At 32.5% G+C, this 18,174-nt stretch overlaps 1 protein-coding gene across 1 annotated transcript in view; it reads left to right on the top strand.

The window, feature by feature from the left end:
* The first annotated feature begins 1,130 nt into the window (after positions 1-1,130).
* The window catches only part of LOC142327845 (protein argonaute-2-like), a 60,182-nt gene continuing 43,138 nt past the window's right edge, over positions 1,131-18,174 (top strand). Inside the window, exons 1-2 of the mRNA XM_075371187.1 lie at positions 1,131-1,291; positions 5,757-6,056. Coding sequence (XP_075227302.1) covers positions 1,131-1,291; positions 5,757-6,056 — 461 coding nt within the window. The remainder of the gene's footprint in view (positions 1,292-5,756; positions 6,057-18,174) is intronic.

Here is an 18,174-nt window from a genome sequence, read left to right as displayed (position 1 = left end):
CTTGGCAATGGAGATTTTCCCTTGAAAAACTGGAAAACATGTTAGTTCATAACACACAAACCAGGAGCATGAAATGCCAAGTTAAAGTAGGTTCTTGCTTTGCTCAGTCAATTATATTTAATAATCCCATTATCAAAACAGATATATTAGTATTTTTTGTGGTTTCTTATGTTTCTTGACTAGTATCATATATTTGCTTGTTTTCTTAAATGACTGTTATTAGTAGCCATTAGCAATTTCAAAATCATGCATGAAACTATACCTGCTTACAAAAGATATTTTTCAACAATTACACAAGCCTGTAAAATTTGGGTTGTGGAATGTTTTTTTAACTTGTGTTAATTGATTCCTAAGTATTTTTTAGTACTGAATCTGAAAATAACATTCATTTTTTCCATCACATCAGGATTTTTTGCAAATCACAAATTTAAAAATTTGTAAAGTTGAAAAATTGTGATTATGTGATACTATAAAATAGACATAAAATTATTTTTGTGTAATAAATTAATATATAGTATATTCACTTTTTTGGCTTATACTATGCATTCTTATAGCTGAACATTTGAGTAGTAGGAGGGCAGAGGTTGGGTTGAAGATGATGAGGCAGTGGGAGAGTTGGCTCTCATTGGTCAGTAAATGCATGGAGTCTGACAGCTTGGCTGACAGGTTGTGACAAGACTTAACAAGATGTAAGATGTTTATTGGCAGTTATCCGTGCCACTCATGCACCTGCAACTACTATCAGTGCTGTTTCAACCATCAGCAAGCTTAAATCCAGTTTTTTCTGTCTTCTGTGATCAAATGCATTTTTTATTGGTGGAATATATATTTCCAGGCCATAAAGCAAACTTTCTGTTCTCAAAATGGCTTTCAAGAAGCTGTAAAAATTCTGCAGATTTTCTTTTTCTTACATTGTGGTGAATTAATGGTGGAAAGGCAAAAAAGAAATATAACAAGTTTCGTTCGACAAGTGTACCTCTTGTATTTCAAAGTGAAAATAAGTGAACAAGAAGCATTCATATTTTTATGGTGTGGTGAGAGCCATGAAATCACACCGATGATTGTTACTTTTGTTCAACTAGTGTTCACAGTTTCAGTTTGAAAAATAAAAAAGAATCATCTATCCAAATATGCCATCCGCTTTACACCCGATTCCTCATGGTCCAGATGTGTTGCTGCCAATTCCACCAGAAAATGTACCTGAAACAGATGATTCCACAAGTGATTTAAATGAAGATAACATCAAGGAGTATGAACCTGGAGATAGCTGTGTACCAAAGCATTATTCACAGTCTGAACTAATCGATTTGGTTTGAGACTTAAATCCAAACTTTGAGACCAAAGAAAATTCAGAATTACTTAGTTCGAGGCTTAAAGAGAAGAACTTGCTAGCAGCTGATTTTCCTGGTTAAGGTATGGAGGAAATGGAGAAAAGGATTTTCTTCCATATTTTTTCAGAAGAAGGAGAATTAGTCTTCTGCACTTATATATGTGGACTTTTGATTAAATTTAACATTGTGTATGAATACCAATTGGAGATTGTAGATTCATCCAAAAGAATCCTCAAAGTTGTCCTTCACAATGTGAATACATATCCATCAATACCCCTCGGACATTCTGTCCATTTAAAAGAGGGTTATAATAATTTGGAATTCTATAAAATTAAATATGACAATCATAAGTGGATTATGTGCAGTAGTCTCAAAATAATATCAGTGCTCTTAGGACAGCAGGAAGGATACACAAAGTTTCCTTGTTTTTTGTGTGAATGGGTTAGCAGAGACAGAAAAAATCATTGGATAAGGAAAGATTGGCCAAATAGAGCTTCATTATAATGGAACCAAAAATGTGCTCTGAAAAGCTCTTATAGATCCAAATAAAGTTCTCCTGCCACCTCTGCAGATCAAGTTAGGCATGATGAAGCAATCTATCAAAGTCTTATCAAAAGAAGGTAAATGTTTTAAATCCATCTGTGACAAGCCAAACTAAAAGAGGGTGTCTTTACTGGTCCTGACATAAGAAAACTTCTCAAAGATGGTAATTTTGATAAATAAATGGAAATTGCAGAAAAATAAACCTTAGAGCCTTTAAAGACGTAGAAATCAAGTTTCTGGGTAATAAGAAGGATCTGAACTTCAAATCAGTCATTGAGAACATGCTGCAGAGATACAAAAATTTAGTCTGTTCCATGAGCTTGAAGGTTCACTTTTTAAATTCACATGTGGACTATATTCGTGAAAATCTGGATGCCATAATCAAAGAGATGGGTGAGAGATTTCATCAGGACATGAAAGAAATAGAAAGAAGGTATCAAGGAAAATGGACTACTCTTGATTCTCTAGGGGAAGACACCCTCCAACCACCCACTCCATTCCTAGCCCTGATGGGCCTTACCAGAGATCATCTTTTAATTCTTGGCATATACCTCTCAGTTGCCGGGACGCGGGATGCCACCAATGCGAATGCCACAAGCAACATTCCCATTGGTATAACTATTACTAAAAATAACAAAACATATCTCTAGTCTCAAGCAAGACTGAAAACTATATTAAACTATAGTCATCAAAGGAACTGAATCACCCACCCACCCGAAAGGTGAAATGAGTTCACATGTGAGACAAACCAGAAAAAAATAAAACTAACAGCAAAACAACCAAAATGATATAACACCAACAAAACAAAAACACTTAAACAAGAAAATTATATTCATATATATATATATATATCCATAACAAAAAAAAGGACGCAGGAGCAAGACTAAGCAGCACCCTAGATTCCCTCTGCAATCTGTTTCCTAGCCAAATAGTGCAGAAATTCTCTAACAACTGACCATTCAGCCCGATCCTTCTGGTTTTGACTAATGTCAAGTGTTGCTCCAGTGACATCCAGTCGACAAAGTACTGCGGTACACTCCAGATCATATTTGGCGCACTAATACAAACATGGAAGGCAACATCCTGCACCCTACACTACAGGCACAGACCCGAATCTACCAGGTTGAACCCAGCCAGTCTACCCCTAAAGGACATATGACCTGTAAGAAATTGAGTTACGTACTTGTTAGGGGAAACCCATGAGGTGCCCACAAGCTTCTAATGTCTGGAAGAGGTCATGCGTATATCGCTCATCAGTAGTCTCATCCTATCTAGCCTGCCATATATAACCATGCTGCATCTTTCCGGAAATCAATTTATCCAACTTCCTAGCAACATACCGTCCCTGTCTTTCAAGAGCTGGAATATCAACCGATTTCACTCTTGCAATCACCAAGACCACTTCCTATGAAACCATCTGATAACTACCCGATACCATCAAAAGTAATAGTTGTTGGGCCATCAATAATATATCTCTGTAACTACAGAATTTCATCCTATCTGCCCAAACTGGTGCAGCATACAACATAATTGCTTCACACACACTGTTTGGTCCCATATGTTATTTATTACATTTCTTATGATGTATTTTGTTTTGCCTCGTTTTCTTATTGATATTGATATATCTAGGTAGCTTAATACAGCTGCTGTCAAAGATGTATATTAATTTTAACATATTGTATTGTTCATTTCACATTCAGAAATCACATTCATAACTACAGACATACATATTCATCTCATCTCATTAATAATATAATATGACACAATGTAAAAAGAATAAAATATAAAATATAATATAACTAAATGTGTAAAATAAACAAAGTAATATTAAATAACCAATTGAACAAGTGAACCAGAGTGTTCTATTTAAAAGTAATTTTATGGATTACAGTATTTAAAATAGTGGGCATGGACATGGACACTATTTAACTCTCACATTGGTGAAGACACACCCTTGAACAGGATGCTTAGGGTCATAAAATTGAGACCCCCATCTGGATTGACACATGTCGGATCCTAAAAAGCACTACAGGCCTACAGGCCTTTTCTGCAACATATTAAAGGTGCCCCTTGAATTGAAATTTCTTATCAAAATACATGCCGAGGTACTTCTGAACATGAGTGTACTTCATTCTATGGCCTGACATCAATACTCGAACTTGCTGACTCTTTGCCAAATGGCCTCTGAGGAGCATCATCGTGGTCTTCTCCAGGTTAAAAGTCATCTTGTGTTGATGAGCCCACAGATCAAGCACCTTGCATGCACAACTGTCCCTGAGCTCAACCTCCCTCCATGAGCATCTTTTGACCAGCAGGAACCCGTCATCCACATAGGCCACAACAAGACACCCACTGGGCAGCCTCAGTCGCAGAGTCAAAATCCACCACCCACTAAAGAGGACCCACACACACTGCCTTGGGGACAACCCTTAGTGTCTTCCCTTCTTCATGGCTGCCCTCACAGAGCAACACATCTCAAAGACTAAAATAACTTTTCATACCTGCAGTTCATTTTCAGTTTATCCTCACCTCTGTAATTAGGAAATGGCAGAGGGCCACCACAGATTGTTAAATGAACCACAGATTGGAAATGTCTAGGAAGATCCCCAAGATATACTTCGCTTCACTAGCCGACGCCACACTCATCACATGAAGTATGGCATCCTCAGTGCCTTTTTCGAGGTGAAACCCATACTGGTTTTCCATCAGCAACCTACACGAGACCAACCTCTCATTTGTATAAAGATACAACCCCTTCTCAAAGACCTTGCTGAAAACTGGTAGCAACATCAGGGGTCGACGTGATGACCTACCAATCAATAATTTATTAAATACATGTGTGATAATTCTCACGTTAACGCCAACTGAGTGAACAAGGAACTCAGCTGTCAGTCCATCAAAGCCAGGCATCTTATCTCTACCAAGACTACAGATAGCACAATGCACTGTGGCCTCAGCAGTCTCCACAGATAATGCATCTCTGTGTAACAGAACAACCTCATGCTGAAGTCGCAGATGGTATGCAGTCTCTCCAGCTTCGCTATCATCACGCAAAAGATCATCGAGTAGTCTGTGTAAAATGGACTTCTACAATCATGGCAGTCTGTTGCTGGATGTTACACCGAGATGAACTCTATAGAGAACATAGAAGGAAAACAACGAAGCAGAATATAAGCCATTCAAAGAAACTTCAACACATGGAATAAAATTGTAAGTATTTTACTTACTTCGTCATTAATGGTGGGTGAAGAGGGGGAGTGGTTTCCAAAGACATGACATATCTCATAAAAATTAATTAGATAATTAAAGTAAGTTAATTTAAAAATGCATTATAATAGAAATTAAGCTTATTTTGTGACAATTTTCATTAGAAATTAGGGGATCAATGACCCCCCCCACCCACCTCTTCAGACCACTCAACTGTTTAGCTATAAGAATGCATAGTATTAGCCAAAAAAGTAAATATATTATATTAATTTATTACGAAAAAAAAAAAAAAACATTTTATTGTTTCACAATTTTTCAACATATTTGTGAATTTTGAAATTTAAAATTTGCAAACCTGACATGATGGAAAAAATGAAGGTTATTTTCAGATTCAGGGCTAAAAAATACATAAGAATCAATTATCAAAAACTAAAAAGCACAACCGTCACAGGCTTGTATAATTACACACTGATTTGAAGTCAAAATGAAATAATGGAGATGTGCATTAAACCAATTAAATGTAATATATATATTGAACATTAGTCTTATTTGAGCCTGAATATTTTTATAAAATTTAGAAATGTATAGTTTTTGTAAAATATAATACAAATTCAACTCATTTTTAGGGCTGATCTACTGTTTAATTCTATTATTTTTTTAATATAATTTTTACAGTTACTCGAGACAGAATTTGTTATCAGCACGCAGCAAGTGCAATGAAGGAAGAGATAGTTTAGGAACTTTTACTGGTGACACTAGTATATCAACAGGTATAGACCGTTACAGAGAAGCTAGTGGAGGTAGTAACAGCAGCAGACTTGCCAGAGAAACACAAGTGCGGACTGGGGGAGGAAATGCAACCAGTACTGCTGGTGTCACTTGTAGCAGTAGCATGCCCCAGCACTCACAGCAACAGCAATCTCAGCAACAGAGTCAGTCTAATATGACTCTCGATGATATGATGATGCATAACTTGTGAGTATTGATTAAAGTTATATCATTAGATAACAATCTGTTACTATCCTTTTGCAGCTCTTTGTGTTTGGACTAGTTTCTTGCTGATGATAAAACTTAGTAATTGTAAAGTCAGAGGCGCAGCTTAAGCTGGGTAAAGTTATACCTAACCAACTGTAATCAGCCAATTGAAATATCACCTTTTGACAATAGAACCAGTAGAAAATATATAGTATGCCCTTACTTCAGAATGTGATAGTGGACCATCCAAGGAAATATATTTGGCCTCTTGCTTTTCTCAATACTTACACATTCAGAACCATTCATTGTTACCCTTTTTACAGATACCAGTGCATTTACATCAGAAGATAATCTACTTACATGATATAAGAATTATGAATATGATTGGAAATTGAGTGTCAGCAGTTCACAAATTTATTCATCAGATAGGTTGTAACGATGTAACTAAATATAGATAAAAGATTTTCCACTTTCCCTCTCATATGGACACATCTTACTAATACTAATTCTATGAATAATAATATTGATATTTTTGTTGTTTATGGTTTAAATTATTTGGAAGTGTTTTGAAATAATTTTATGTAACTGACCAAATTATTGTTCTTGCAAAAATATCAAACCATATTGTCTCAATATAATATTTATTACACTACAGTACTCCCATTAAAATTGTAATACTGAAAGTTGGTTTTACATTAAATAATTGTTTTTTAATAGTCATATTAAAGTTTATAACATTGAATTATTTTTAAAATAGTGTTTTTAATGTTAAAATATAACAGTACTGAAAAAAATTATCACAATGTACAATCATTGAAATCATTCAATGTTGAAATTAAGATTATTTATTTACATATTTTTTTATTTACTACACTATCATTTTTGTATTACAAATTGTTATACTTAAGCCTATGAGAAGGGATCTTATTATGTTCAGTTTCTGTTTTTAATAAATTATCTAATGATGTAAACATCTGATAGATTAATTTAAGTTAATTTTTTGTCTGAAAAAGCATTGCTGTGTTGAATTTTTAATAAAGTATTACTTTAAATTAGGTAAATCTGAACTTTCTGTGAACTTGTTTAATGTGTATTAAAACATGTTCTCAGATATTTATCAATTAATTAATGACTTTAAAATTATGTTCTTCACTGAAAATATTTTTCCTTCATATACTTGCATCACTATTATTTCATAGTATTATATGCACATGGTAATACTTTAATATACAGTAAACCACTTCTATTTTTTTATTCATTAATTTTGTACTTTATAATATTACTCTGACCAAGTTTTTCTAAGATTTTCTCGAAATCGTAGGCAAATGCTGGAACAATTCTTTTTTGTTTTCAGTGGATTACCTTGCTTACCACTATATCTGACATATATAGTGTATAGTTTTGATATAAATGTATTTATATATGTAACATTTATACAACCTATTTGTACTTTATTTAATAAGTTTTTAAATGTTGTTTTTGAATATTGTAAAAATAATTAACACTATTTAATATGAAGTGTATTTAAGTCACTTTTGTTAGTGTGAACCTCGTTAACAGAAAAAGAGTAGTTTTTTGTTTTTAAGTTAAAAAAGTTATTTTAGACCCAGATCTAAAAACAAAAAGAAACCCTGAACTTTAATAATAGTTAAGGTCAGAACTTCTTTTTAACCTTAAGAAGGTTAGGTCCTGAGTAAGATTTAAACTGCTCTGATCACAGGCAGTACTCTTGTGGTAGATTGATCATCCACTTTCTCTCATCTTTTTCCTTCGGAAGTGTCGTATTAGTTTGAATCAGTTGCATTGATTGCATTTGTGGCACCATGATGTTTGGCACTTTCTGGTACTTGGCAGGGCAGTTGTTTATTGGGGCTTAAATTTGGTTTTATTTTTTCATTAAATCAATTGATTTGAAAATAGTTTAATTCAGGATAACATTTGTATGTGTGTATATGTAGATAAAATTTCTTTTATCACAGAAACTTTCATTAATAGGCCAGTTGTAATAGAAAATAACAGTGGAAAATGCCTAAAGTTAGAGATTATGTTAAAGAGTAGCTCATGAATTTAAATTTTAAAGAAATAAAAAATTATCCTGAATGTTTAATACTTTTTTTCTTTTTCCCCTTATGTATGCTTTAAAATATGTTCACCGCATGGAGTGGACGTTTATTGAACATCCCAAAGAAAGCAATTGTGATTTATTCTTCAAGCATTGGGTATTTAAAAAAGGACGCAATCCTGCTGTTAGATGACATGAATTTATTATAAAAATATTAATGTTAATAAAATACGTATACAACAGTAGTCAAATTACCTTTAATAACTTTATTATAGATTATCAAAATGATTTCCTGTGATCTTGATGCAGGTTTGTACACGTTTCATAACATTTGCAGCCACTTTTCGTAATGTTTGCTCAGTAATGTTTGAAATCTCATTTTCAGTGTTAGCCTTCAATTCATCAAGTATATGAGGGTTGTTTTTAAAAACTACACTTTTTAAATACTCCCAAAGTAAAAGTCTGCCGCTGGTGTAAGATATGGGGATCTTGGAGGCCACAACCCTTTTGATATCAAACAATGGCCAAAACATTCTCGTTACATATCCACGTTTCATTAGCAGTATGACACGTTGCATTATCCTGTTGGAACCAACATTCTAATTCATGTAAGTCTAACATGGCAATAAACTGTTCGATTATGTTGCGATAAATCGCAGTATCTACAGATTTGTCAAAAATAAACGCTCTATTACATTATGCTGGGAAATCATACACCAAACATCAATTTTACGTGCTTGTAATGGTTGTTCATGAAACACATGAGGATTTTCAGCACTCCATACTCAGCAGCTTTGGCTGTTAATGTAGCCATCCAAGTGAAACCACGCCTTGTTGCTGAAATAAACATCCAAAATTTCAATACCATTGTCATCAGTAAAAATACGAAACCAATGACAAACATTACTGTAAACATTTTCCGTGGTGTATTTCTTTCAGTTCTTGAATGACACTGATGTAATAAGCATGCAATTGTAATTTTTTAGTAGTCCTGAAAGCTGTAGTTAATGAAAGCCCAGCCTGTGAAGATAACTTTCTGAGCTGGGTGAGAGAGTCAAAGTTCTTTCACATCCTCCAGAACTTCTACTGTTAATGATGGTCGACCTGTGCTTTTCCAATCATGTACTGATAGTCTCACGAACTTTATTAATCAAACGTGATATTGTTGACTTATTAAGAACTGAAGAATTGGGAAATTTTATCCAAAAATCATCTTTCACTTGTTTATAAGATTAATATGCACAATAATAAGTATCAATAATAAACACATGTTCTTCCTTGGAAAACGACATAGTTAAAACAATAGAGATGGATTTATACTGGTATAGCACTAGTGCATAAGAAGGACATTTCAATTGTTCCAAGCTGTTAACCTAGAGTACAATGTTACCTACTGACATGTTGAGAGAAATAAAATTTACCTATATGTGTCTTCTACCATCTTAATCTTTGGGTTGCATCCATTTTTAAACCCTTGTTACTTTACATATGTCATAACCCTAAGAAAGGGAAGCTGGAAGTAATAATATAGAGCAATAAATTATGCATCCCTTTCTGATATTCATTTTGTATTCTTATTATATACATATACTTAATAGGAGGAGTTATAAAACTTTTATGCATGTAAAATTTTGAGCATTAAATAAAGATAAAAGAATAAGGGTAAAAACTTAAGGAATTGTGTAAATAGCTTCTTTATTCTATTTATGCAAGCAGGAGGTGTTAATAACACCCTTTTTATCCTATAAGGTGATTACTTCAATGTTATTGTGATTATGATTTAATTATTTTCACAATTCCCTCATAATATTTGATGGGGAGGAGTTTCTAGATTAATACAAAACTATTTAAATAATGTAAAAGATAGAAAGAATTAAAATATATTTTGTAATTTATTGAAAAAAAAAATTGAATTGATGAATTCCTTTTTCATTGAAATTGATTGGTATTGGTAAATAATGTATTTGGGTTATAAGTGTATTTAAATATATTTTTATTGATGATAGATAAATAAAATTATAAAATGCCAAACTCATTCAAGAAATTGAATCCATGAGTGTGAAGCATGCTGACTGCTGTGTTGTAGAATATATTAAAATAGAATCAGTGTTTTTAAATATACTATTATTAAGATTTCATAAATTAATTTCTTTCTTTACTTAGAGCAAATCATAAGGAAAAATTGAACACCTACCAGAATCATCCGCAATCATTTTTATCCTCGACTTCATTGAACAATAACCGGCTGCTGTCCTCTTCAACATTGCCACCATTAACCGATCAGCAAAGACCCCGGCAGTTGGCTGCAGTTAGTCGTAAATTGAGTCATGATAACTGTTCTTCTTCTGTTAAATCTGATTCATCCAAAGGTAATTATTATTTCAACCATCTGCTATATATGTATATTTTTACACACACACACACACACACACACACACACACACACACACACACACGCACACACACACACACACACACTCACTCACTTCTGTGAGTGTGTCCATGCACACAGAGTGTGTCAGGAAGTTTCTGAACACTCTTCCATACTTTATTGGTGTTTCCTGTTATCAGAATAATGAAAAGAGTTTCTATATATATATATATATGAGGGTTATTTTTTTTCAAGGTCCGATTGGTCGCAAAATAAAAACCCACGCAAAAATTGGATGAACCTTTGCGCAGTGTCTCTAGTACAGCCTTCAATCACGCTGCGTCACTTCGTTTTGTTCTGAACACGTAGCTAGCACGTAAACATATTTACAACAATAGCATCTCCTGCCAAGTGTGAAGTGTGTGTGGTAATTCAATTTCTTCAGGCTGAGGGGTGTAATGCAGCTGAAATTCATAGACGAATAAGTAATGTGGACGGTGAAACTTCAATGAGTGACAGCAAAGTGCGACAATAGTGCAGGAACTTTAAAGCTGGACGTGTAGATGTTCATGATGCAGGCAGTCAGGGAAGGAAGCGAGTGTCAACCGATGATCTCGTTGAGCGAATGGATGAGGCAATTCGAGAAAATCGTCGGTTCACAATTTCTGTTTTGAGTGATTCGTTTCCAGAAATTTCAAGGTCAGCTCTTTACACCATTGTGAGTGAGAGACTTCAGTACCGCAAACTGTGTGCAAGATGGGTTCCCAAGATGCTGTCCGACCATCTCAAAACAATGAGAATGGACGCTTCCCTAACGTTTCTCCAGTGCTACCACAACGAAGGAGAAGATTTTTTTAACAAAATTGTCACAGGGGACAAGACATGGCTCCATTTAGAAACTGAAGAAACAAAAGAACAATCCAAACAGTGGATGCATTCTCATTCTTCCAGTAAACCAAAGAAGTTTAAGCGAACCTTCTTCAACAGAAAGTGTATGGCTACTGTGTTCTGGGACCGGAATGGAGTTCTCTTGGTGGAATTCAAGGAATGTGGCACAACCATCACTGCAGCCTCATTCATACTGCGTGACTCTTCAATGTCTACGAAGAGCAATTCAGAATAAGCGGAAAAGAATGTTGTCATCAGGCATTGTCTTTCTCCATGACAATGTTCGGCTGCACACTGCAGCTGTAACAAAGAAACTCCTACAGCGTTTTCGTTGGGAAGTGTTTGATCACCCACCATACAGCCTGGACTTGGTTCCATCCGATTTTCACCTCTTTGCTCACATGAAACACTGGCTAGGAGGACAACATTTTGGCACAGACATTGAGCTGCAGACCAGTGTAGAAACATGGCTGAAGCACAGGCGGCTCGCTCTATGACGAGGGTATTGGAAAGTTGGTACCACTGTATGACAAATGTCTAAATCGGAGTGGCGACTATGTAGAGAAATAGCGTAACTATGTAAGTACTTGTTAAAAATAAATAATTTGTTATTTTCACTGTAGTTTTAATTTTGTGACCGATCGGACCTTGAAAAAAAAATAACCCTCGTAGATCTGGTCCGAAAAACGCTTTGTTTTGTTATAACTAGCATAAATATTTCACCCAGATTTCTGCTGTTAAGGCAAATACTGCTAAAACTCTATAACACAACCCAAATTATTGAACAAAAATTTGTTGTTTTGTATGTAGTCTTACATGAAAAAATAAAAAAATGAGTGAAACTGTATTTCCAGCAGTTCCAAAAAAATTGTTTAAATATGCAAAAAAAGAATTGGAGTCAAAAAATATACAGTTTTAGGTTTGCTCTAAATTTACATTGTTAATTTGCCAGTAATCAAATGAGTCAGAATGTTAGAGAATTTAACTCTGAGAAAATTGATATAATTAAAGTTAATAAAATTAATTAAAATCATTTTTATTGAAAAACTAAGAACAATAAAATTCTGAAAATCTTTCCTTACAGGTGATAAATTGAAAAAATTAGGCCTACTCTCTTATTAATTTTATAACAGAATTATATCATTATTTAATTTTATTAATAATAAAATTATTATTACTGAATTATTAATTCAATTTACACAGAGATAAAATTATGTAATTTTATCACTGTCCAGATATTCACCTCCAGTGTTATGTACATTTCATGGTGACAATTTATGAATGCAACTAACTGCCTTCTCCAGCATAATTAGGCTGTTTAATTTCTTGGACAGCAAACATGATTCTTAATCAAAGTTTTCATCATTGTTGTATTTGTGTAAATACACTAATACTTTCTGTTTTTCCATATAAATAAATTCAAAATTTAAATCTATTTGATTCAAACGTTGTATGAGGATTGCCATCATTTCATATATGATTGTTTCTTGAATTATTAATACCATTACATGTAAGTGTTGTGTTAGTTTGTCAGTGAAGAGTATTTGCATGGCTAATGCTATTACTCCATTGGGAGTAATTGATTCTATGATTCACCCATATTCTTACAGATATTGTAAACGGTGAAGATGAGAACATTATCAAAGTAATGTTCTCCACATGCTCATATTCATCAAGTTATCATCATATACTTAATCATCATCATATTAGTTAATCAATCATTATACACTTAATCAAGGACTTGGATGTACATCTCTTCATGACTATTATTTTCCTGTTTTAAATTTTCTATAATGACCTTCTTTCTCTCAGTTAGCTATGAGTATTTATAAAAATCTGTTTTGTTTTGAATAGTTCAGTTTGGAAGTTTCCAACAGTATTCTTGAACAGCTTCTTTGCCATTATCATTGTAGTATTCTTAGATAAATGTATATTCTTGTATATTCTTCATATGGGAATTTAAATTGATTTTTCCATGTTATTCTTCCAAATCACTAATAGTAATTTCAAAAATAAAAAAAATTATATTGTATGTACGATAACGATAAAAACAGTAGTTTCGTAAGCTTAGTTGATTGATGCACTGTAGTTCATTAGAACTAGTTTTATCATTAGACTTATCATTTATCACTAGATCACTAGTAGTTTATTAACATTTGTTTTTGCTTGTCTCTGGGTATGTTTTGGTGTTGGTTAGCGATTTTAGAAGGGAATATGTAGGATGGCTAGGGGAATGAACTTTTACGGGGTGGAAGAGCATTCAATTTTCAATCACTTTGCATCGTTAGACTATGTTGAGGATGACTATGTTTATTTTGAGTGGAATTTATAAAAAAGGATTAATGATTGTGACCACATTTATATAGAAAAGATCACAAGATCTTTCAAAACTTTCTATGAGATGTTTATATCATATATATATAAAAGTGTGTGTGTGTGTATATATATATATATGATATAAAAGTAAATTTAATTTGATCAACCTTCAAACAGGGTATGAGGATGACACGATTATAAAAGCTGCAACAGATGGCAGCACTTCTTCAGACATTGTTAATGTATAATTCACTATATTTCAACTCTGTTTAGTAATGTAACAGTGGCTAACTAGACCACTATATTTTTTTGTATTTAAACAATTTATTATTCCTTTATTTATTGTTCATATTTATCTTTATGTAATTTTTCATTTTTAATGTTTAATTTTAAATAAAAGATTTTTTTTCAAGTATATAATATATAAAAGAATAATGTTCAATTATAACTAAATTTTATTCTTTTATAAAAAATAATTTTTTTTAATTATTTTGTAATATTTATGTATAATATATAATTTGATGTGAATAATTTGAAAAAATGTAATGCAACTGATGATGTGAGAAATTCGTGAAAACGTTTTTGCATGTATAATGGAATAAGGTAAACTTCATCCTACTTCATTTATTTTTCTGTACTTAGATAGATCAAATAAATGTAATTTTGTATATTAGTACAGAGGAATATGATTCTTGAAAGAATAGACATTAGAAAAGTAATGTATATACATACATGAAAAGTGTATTGGACATTAATGTTTTACTTACCAACTTCCAGCAAAGTCCATTGATCAGTTTGTTACATATCTGTAAATTAAAAGCAGAAATGGTTAAAGATATTAGTGATTTGTTTATTGAAGATTTTGTTATGTAGGAAATAAAGAACCACTCATATGTTAAATAATGTTACATGAAGATACCCTAAGTTTTGGTCAGGCTTTAGATGTATGTCGTGCTTCTGAAATCGGTATCTGATAAAACTAAGAAAATAATGCTTCACTTCATACGGAATGAAAATTTTCATCTAAACAAGGGTGCATACCCTTCAGAAATATGGAGAGAGTGCACATTATGACAATCGAAGATTTTCAAGATTTGAAATGAAGTATATTATGATGCATGTGGTTCCAATCACAATAATAGTTTCCAGTATTTAGTTTCTTTTAAATATAAAAGAAATCATAATGTTAAAATGTACAGTGCCAGTAACAAACTTTAGTTAATTTTGTTAGTGAATTTGATGATTGTAGTTGTAAAACAAATAATTTATTTTTGTGCATAATGTTTATTGCAAATAAACCACTGATGAGAAAACTACATTAGTAATTTGCATTGCAAGCAGAATGGTGCATTGGAACCCGCACTTAAAAATAAGTGCGGGTTTTGAATTAGAAGCAGGGGTCAAATGCATAAATGCATCTCCACACATTTATTTGAAAATTTAGGATTTCATAGGAAAATTTTAGAACTAGTAACAGTTAATGTGTATGCATTTAATGGCCAAAAATTAAAAACTTAGACAAATTTTATTTATTCTGCCCATATTGTAACTGTAATTGTAAGCTTTATTTTTATATTGTTAATTTCCTTTGCGTGTCATTTTTATGTTTATCTATTCTTAAGAAACCACTTGATGAATTACCGATGAGATTGCAAAGAATATTATTATGAGTACAAAAACGTATTATCATTTAGTTCCTAAAAACCTGGCAAAGATTTATATACATCGCATACAGTGCTCTGTTCTTGTAACTCAAATATGTAATTAGCTTAATATGGTTGTGGATTTTAGTAACTTACCTCTTAAATAAAAGATTACAAACAGATATTACATTGCAGGTTAAAACTATAAAAGATTCTACATTATTAAAAATGTTAAAAATAAGTGATTTATTGTAAGATCGGTGTATTCTAAGTTTATTGAGCATTTTTTATGACTTAAATAACATTTTTAAAAATAGCTTTCTAAAATGGGTTCCACTGTTAAGCAAATAAGTCTTTATGTTGCTTGAGAGAGTCCATATCCTTTCTTAGCATTTCTGATGCGATAAGTTGGATTAGTGTGAAAGATTCTTTTAACTCGTCTATGTTATGAGGTCAGTTTCAATGCTTTAAGTATCCTCATAAGTAATTGCATGGTTATAAATAAGAAAAGCACGAAGGCTTTGGTCTTCACCATTATGATAGGCGACACATTCTGGACAGTATTCTGTTCGATCATCAAACAGTCTATATTATGAGTCATGTCATGTGAGATATCACACCATCTTGTTAACTATAATGAGCACAAGTCAACATGGGTGCTGTCTTAGTATCAGGAACACAGCAATTCTTGAACCAATGAGTTTTAAACAGGTGAAAATGTAAATCTATGTGTAACATTCTTCTAACACTCCTATCTGCCTCAAGTATCGATACAGAATGTTAACAAAACATCTTGAACTGTGCTGTAGCGTGGTCACTGAATAAACCAACAATGCAAATACTGTGCTGTTCACTGGCATATAATTCAACACCAGTTTTAAATCGTCCAGTCAATTCTACCATACCCTTTATTAAAAATGGATGCCCAGCACCAAATCCTTATAATCGGATTCAATCTTCATATTTCTTATCTGAAATAAATTAGATATTGGTAATATGAACATTTTTGGAATTTTAAAAATGACCTTAATATTTTAAATATTTTTTTTAAGGATAAAACTGTAGCAGTCATTCATTAACACGGTATCTCATTTATTCAGTCTATACAATGTTTTGTATTTTAAAGTATAATTTAATATGCTTGAACCCTAAACACATTTAATTTGTACTTAGAAAAAGTAAAATTTTCAGGTAGTAGATTTTATCTCATCATTTGCTGATGTAAAATACTGAAGAGAGAAAAAAAGTTAAAAAACATGTAAGGGTCATCCATTAAGTAAAGAGCATTTAGCTATAAACTAAAATCAAAATATTTGTTATGTAATACAATAGGTAAATCTTTTTTCTACTGTAGCTAAATTTAATCTGTTATTGTCAGTAGCTTTTTTAATACCATTAATGTAGAAATCCACCTGCTAGGCAGCCATGCAACAGCAGATTAAATTGAAATCGCTGGTTTCCGATTAGAAATTTATGAGTATTTCCTGACTAAACTTTATAAGCAGCACTCAGGTTGTTGCACCTAAGGGTAAGCATTACTGCAGCAGTATGCTAGTATGTAGCCAATTAAGTAATGCTGTGGATTTAATGTAGTTCCTTTTTTGACATCAGCAAATAAGATGTGTTTCTAGCTTCAAAAAAGCTTGGTATTACTTATTTGTACTTTTCTTCACGTTTGGTATTTGATAGAACTTTCTATTTTTACTTGCTTTTCTAACTCACAATGTTTTTCTTTCATGTTTCTCCTTAAATCTTGCATCCTTAATATAACATACTTCCTGACATTGCATATTGGTGAAATTTCACATCATTGATGAAATTTGTGATAATAAAGTAAATGAAATATAAACTTCACTATTTTGTTATTTTATGTAGTAAATGCTTGATTGCAAATCTGTTTGATATTTTATAGATATACTAGCAGATCCGGCAATGCTTCGCCATTGCCAGATTTGAGTATATATATAAAGGAGCGAGAGAGTTTAAATGAACACAATTGAAAATTTGATAAAAAAAATTAAAAAACTGAATATTATGAAACTTCACAAATTTTACCTTTTGCTTATTTTCCTTCCTCTTTCCAACTTCTCTCTTTCACCCTTCTCCCTCAACCCTCTCCCAGTTTCCTGTTTACCCTTTCCCTTTTCTCTTTCCACCTTTCCCCTTGTCACTGTTTTACCTTTTGCCCGAACGTAAATCGGTCCATTAGTTTTTTGGTCTTTAGCGAACACACATACAAACATGTCTTTTGTACATATATATATATATATATATATAATAAAAAAGTCTGTTTGTATATTTGTTTGTTTCGTAAATATTTAGACACCGGCCCCAGCTAGCGGGTATAATTCTTGCAAAAATTTTTATTTTACATAACTAATGTTCATATTCTGAATATGAACCAAATCGGTCAATTAATATAATTTTTCTAAATATCTCAACCCCAGTGCCATCTAGCGGTTTCATTTTTTGCAGAAATAATTCTTTCCGTGTAAGTAACACGTATTGTGAATATGAGGCAAATCGGACTATAAGTACAATTTTTCTAAATATCTCGACGCCAGTGCCACTTAGCGGGTCCAAACATATTCAGAAACTTTCCCTGGCATGCGTCCAACCATTCCCCAAAGTTTCATTGCTATCGGATGAATGGTTTAGGAAGGCATAAGAGACATACAGACAGACAGACAGACAAACATTCATTTTTATATATGTAGATTATAAATTTCAGTAATGATGTTATCTTTTGAAATCAAAATTAACCTACTAATTAAACTCATGCAAAATATATGATAATAATTTGATTAAAATATGACTAAAAAGTATAAATCAATTTTA

The sequence above is a fragment of the Lycorma delicatula genome, chromosome 7, assembly GCF_047948215.1.
Source record: "Lycorma delicatula isolate Av1 chromosome 7, ASM4794821v1, whole genome shotgun sequence".
NCBI lineage: Eukaryota > Metazoa > Arthropoda > Insecta > Hemiptera > Fulgoridae > Lycorma > Lycorma delicatula.
This window is presented reverse-complemented; position numbering and strand designations above follow the sequence as displayed.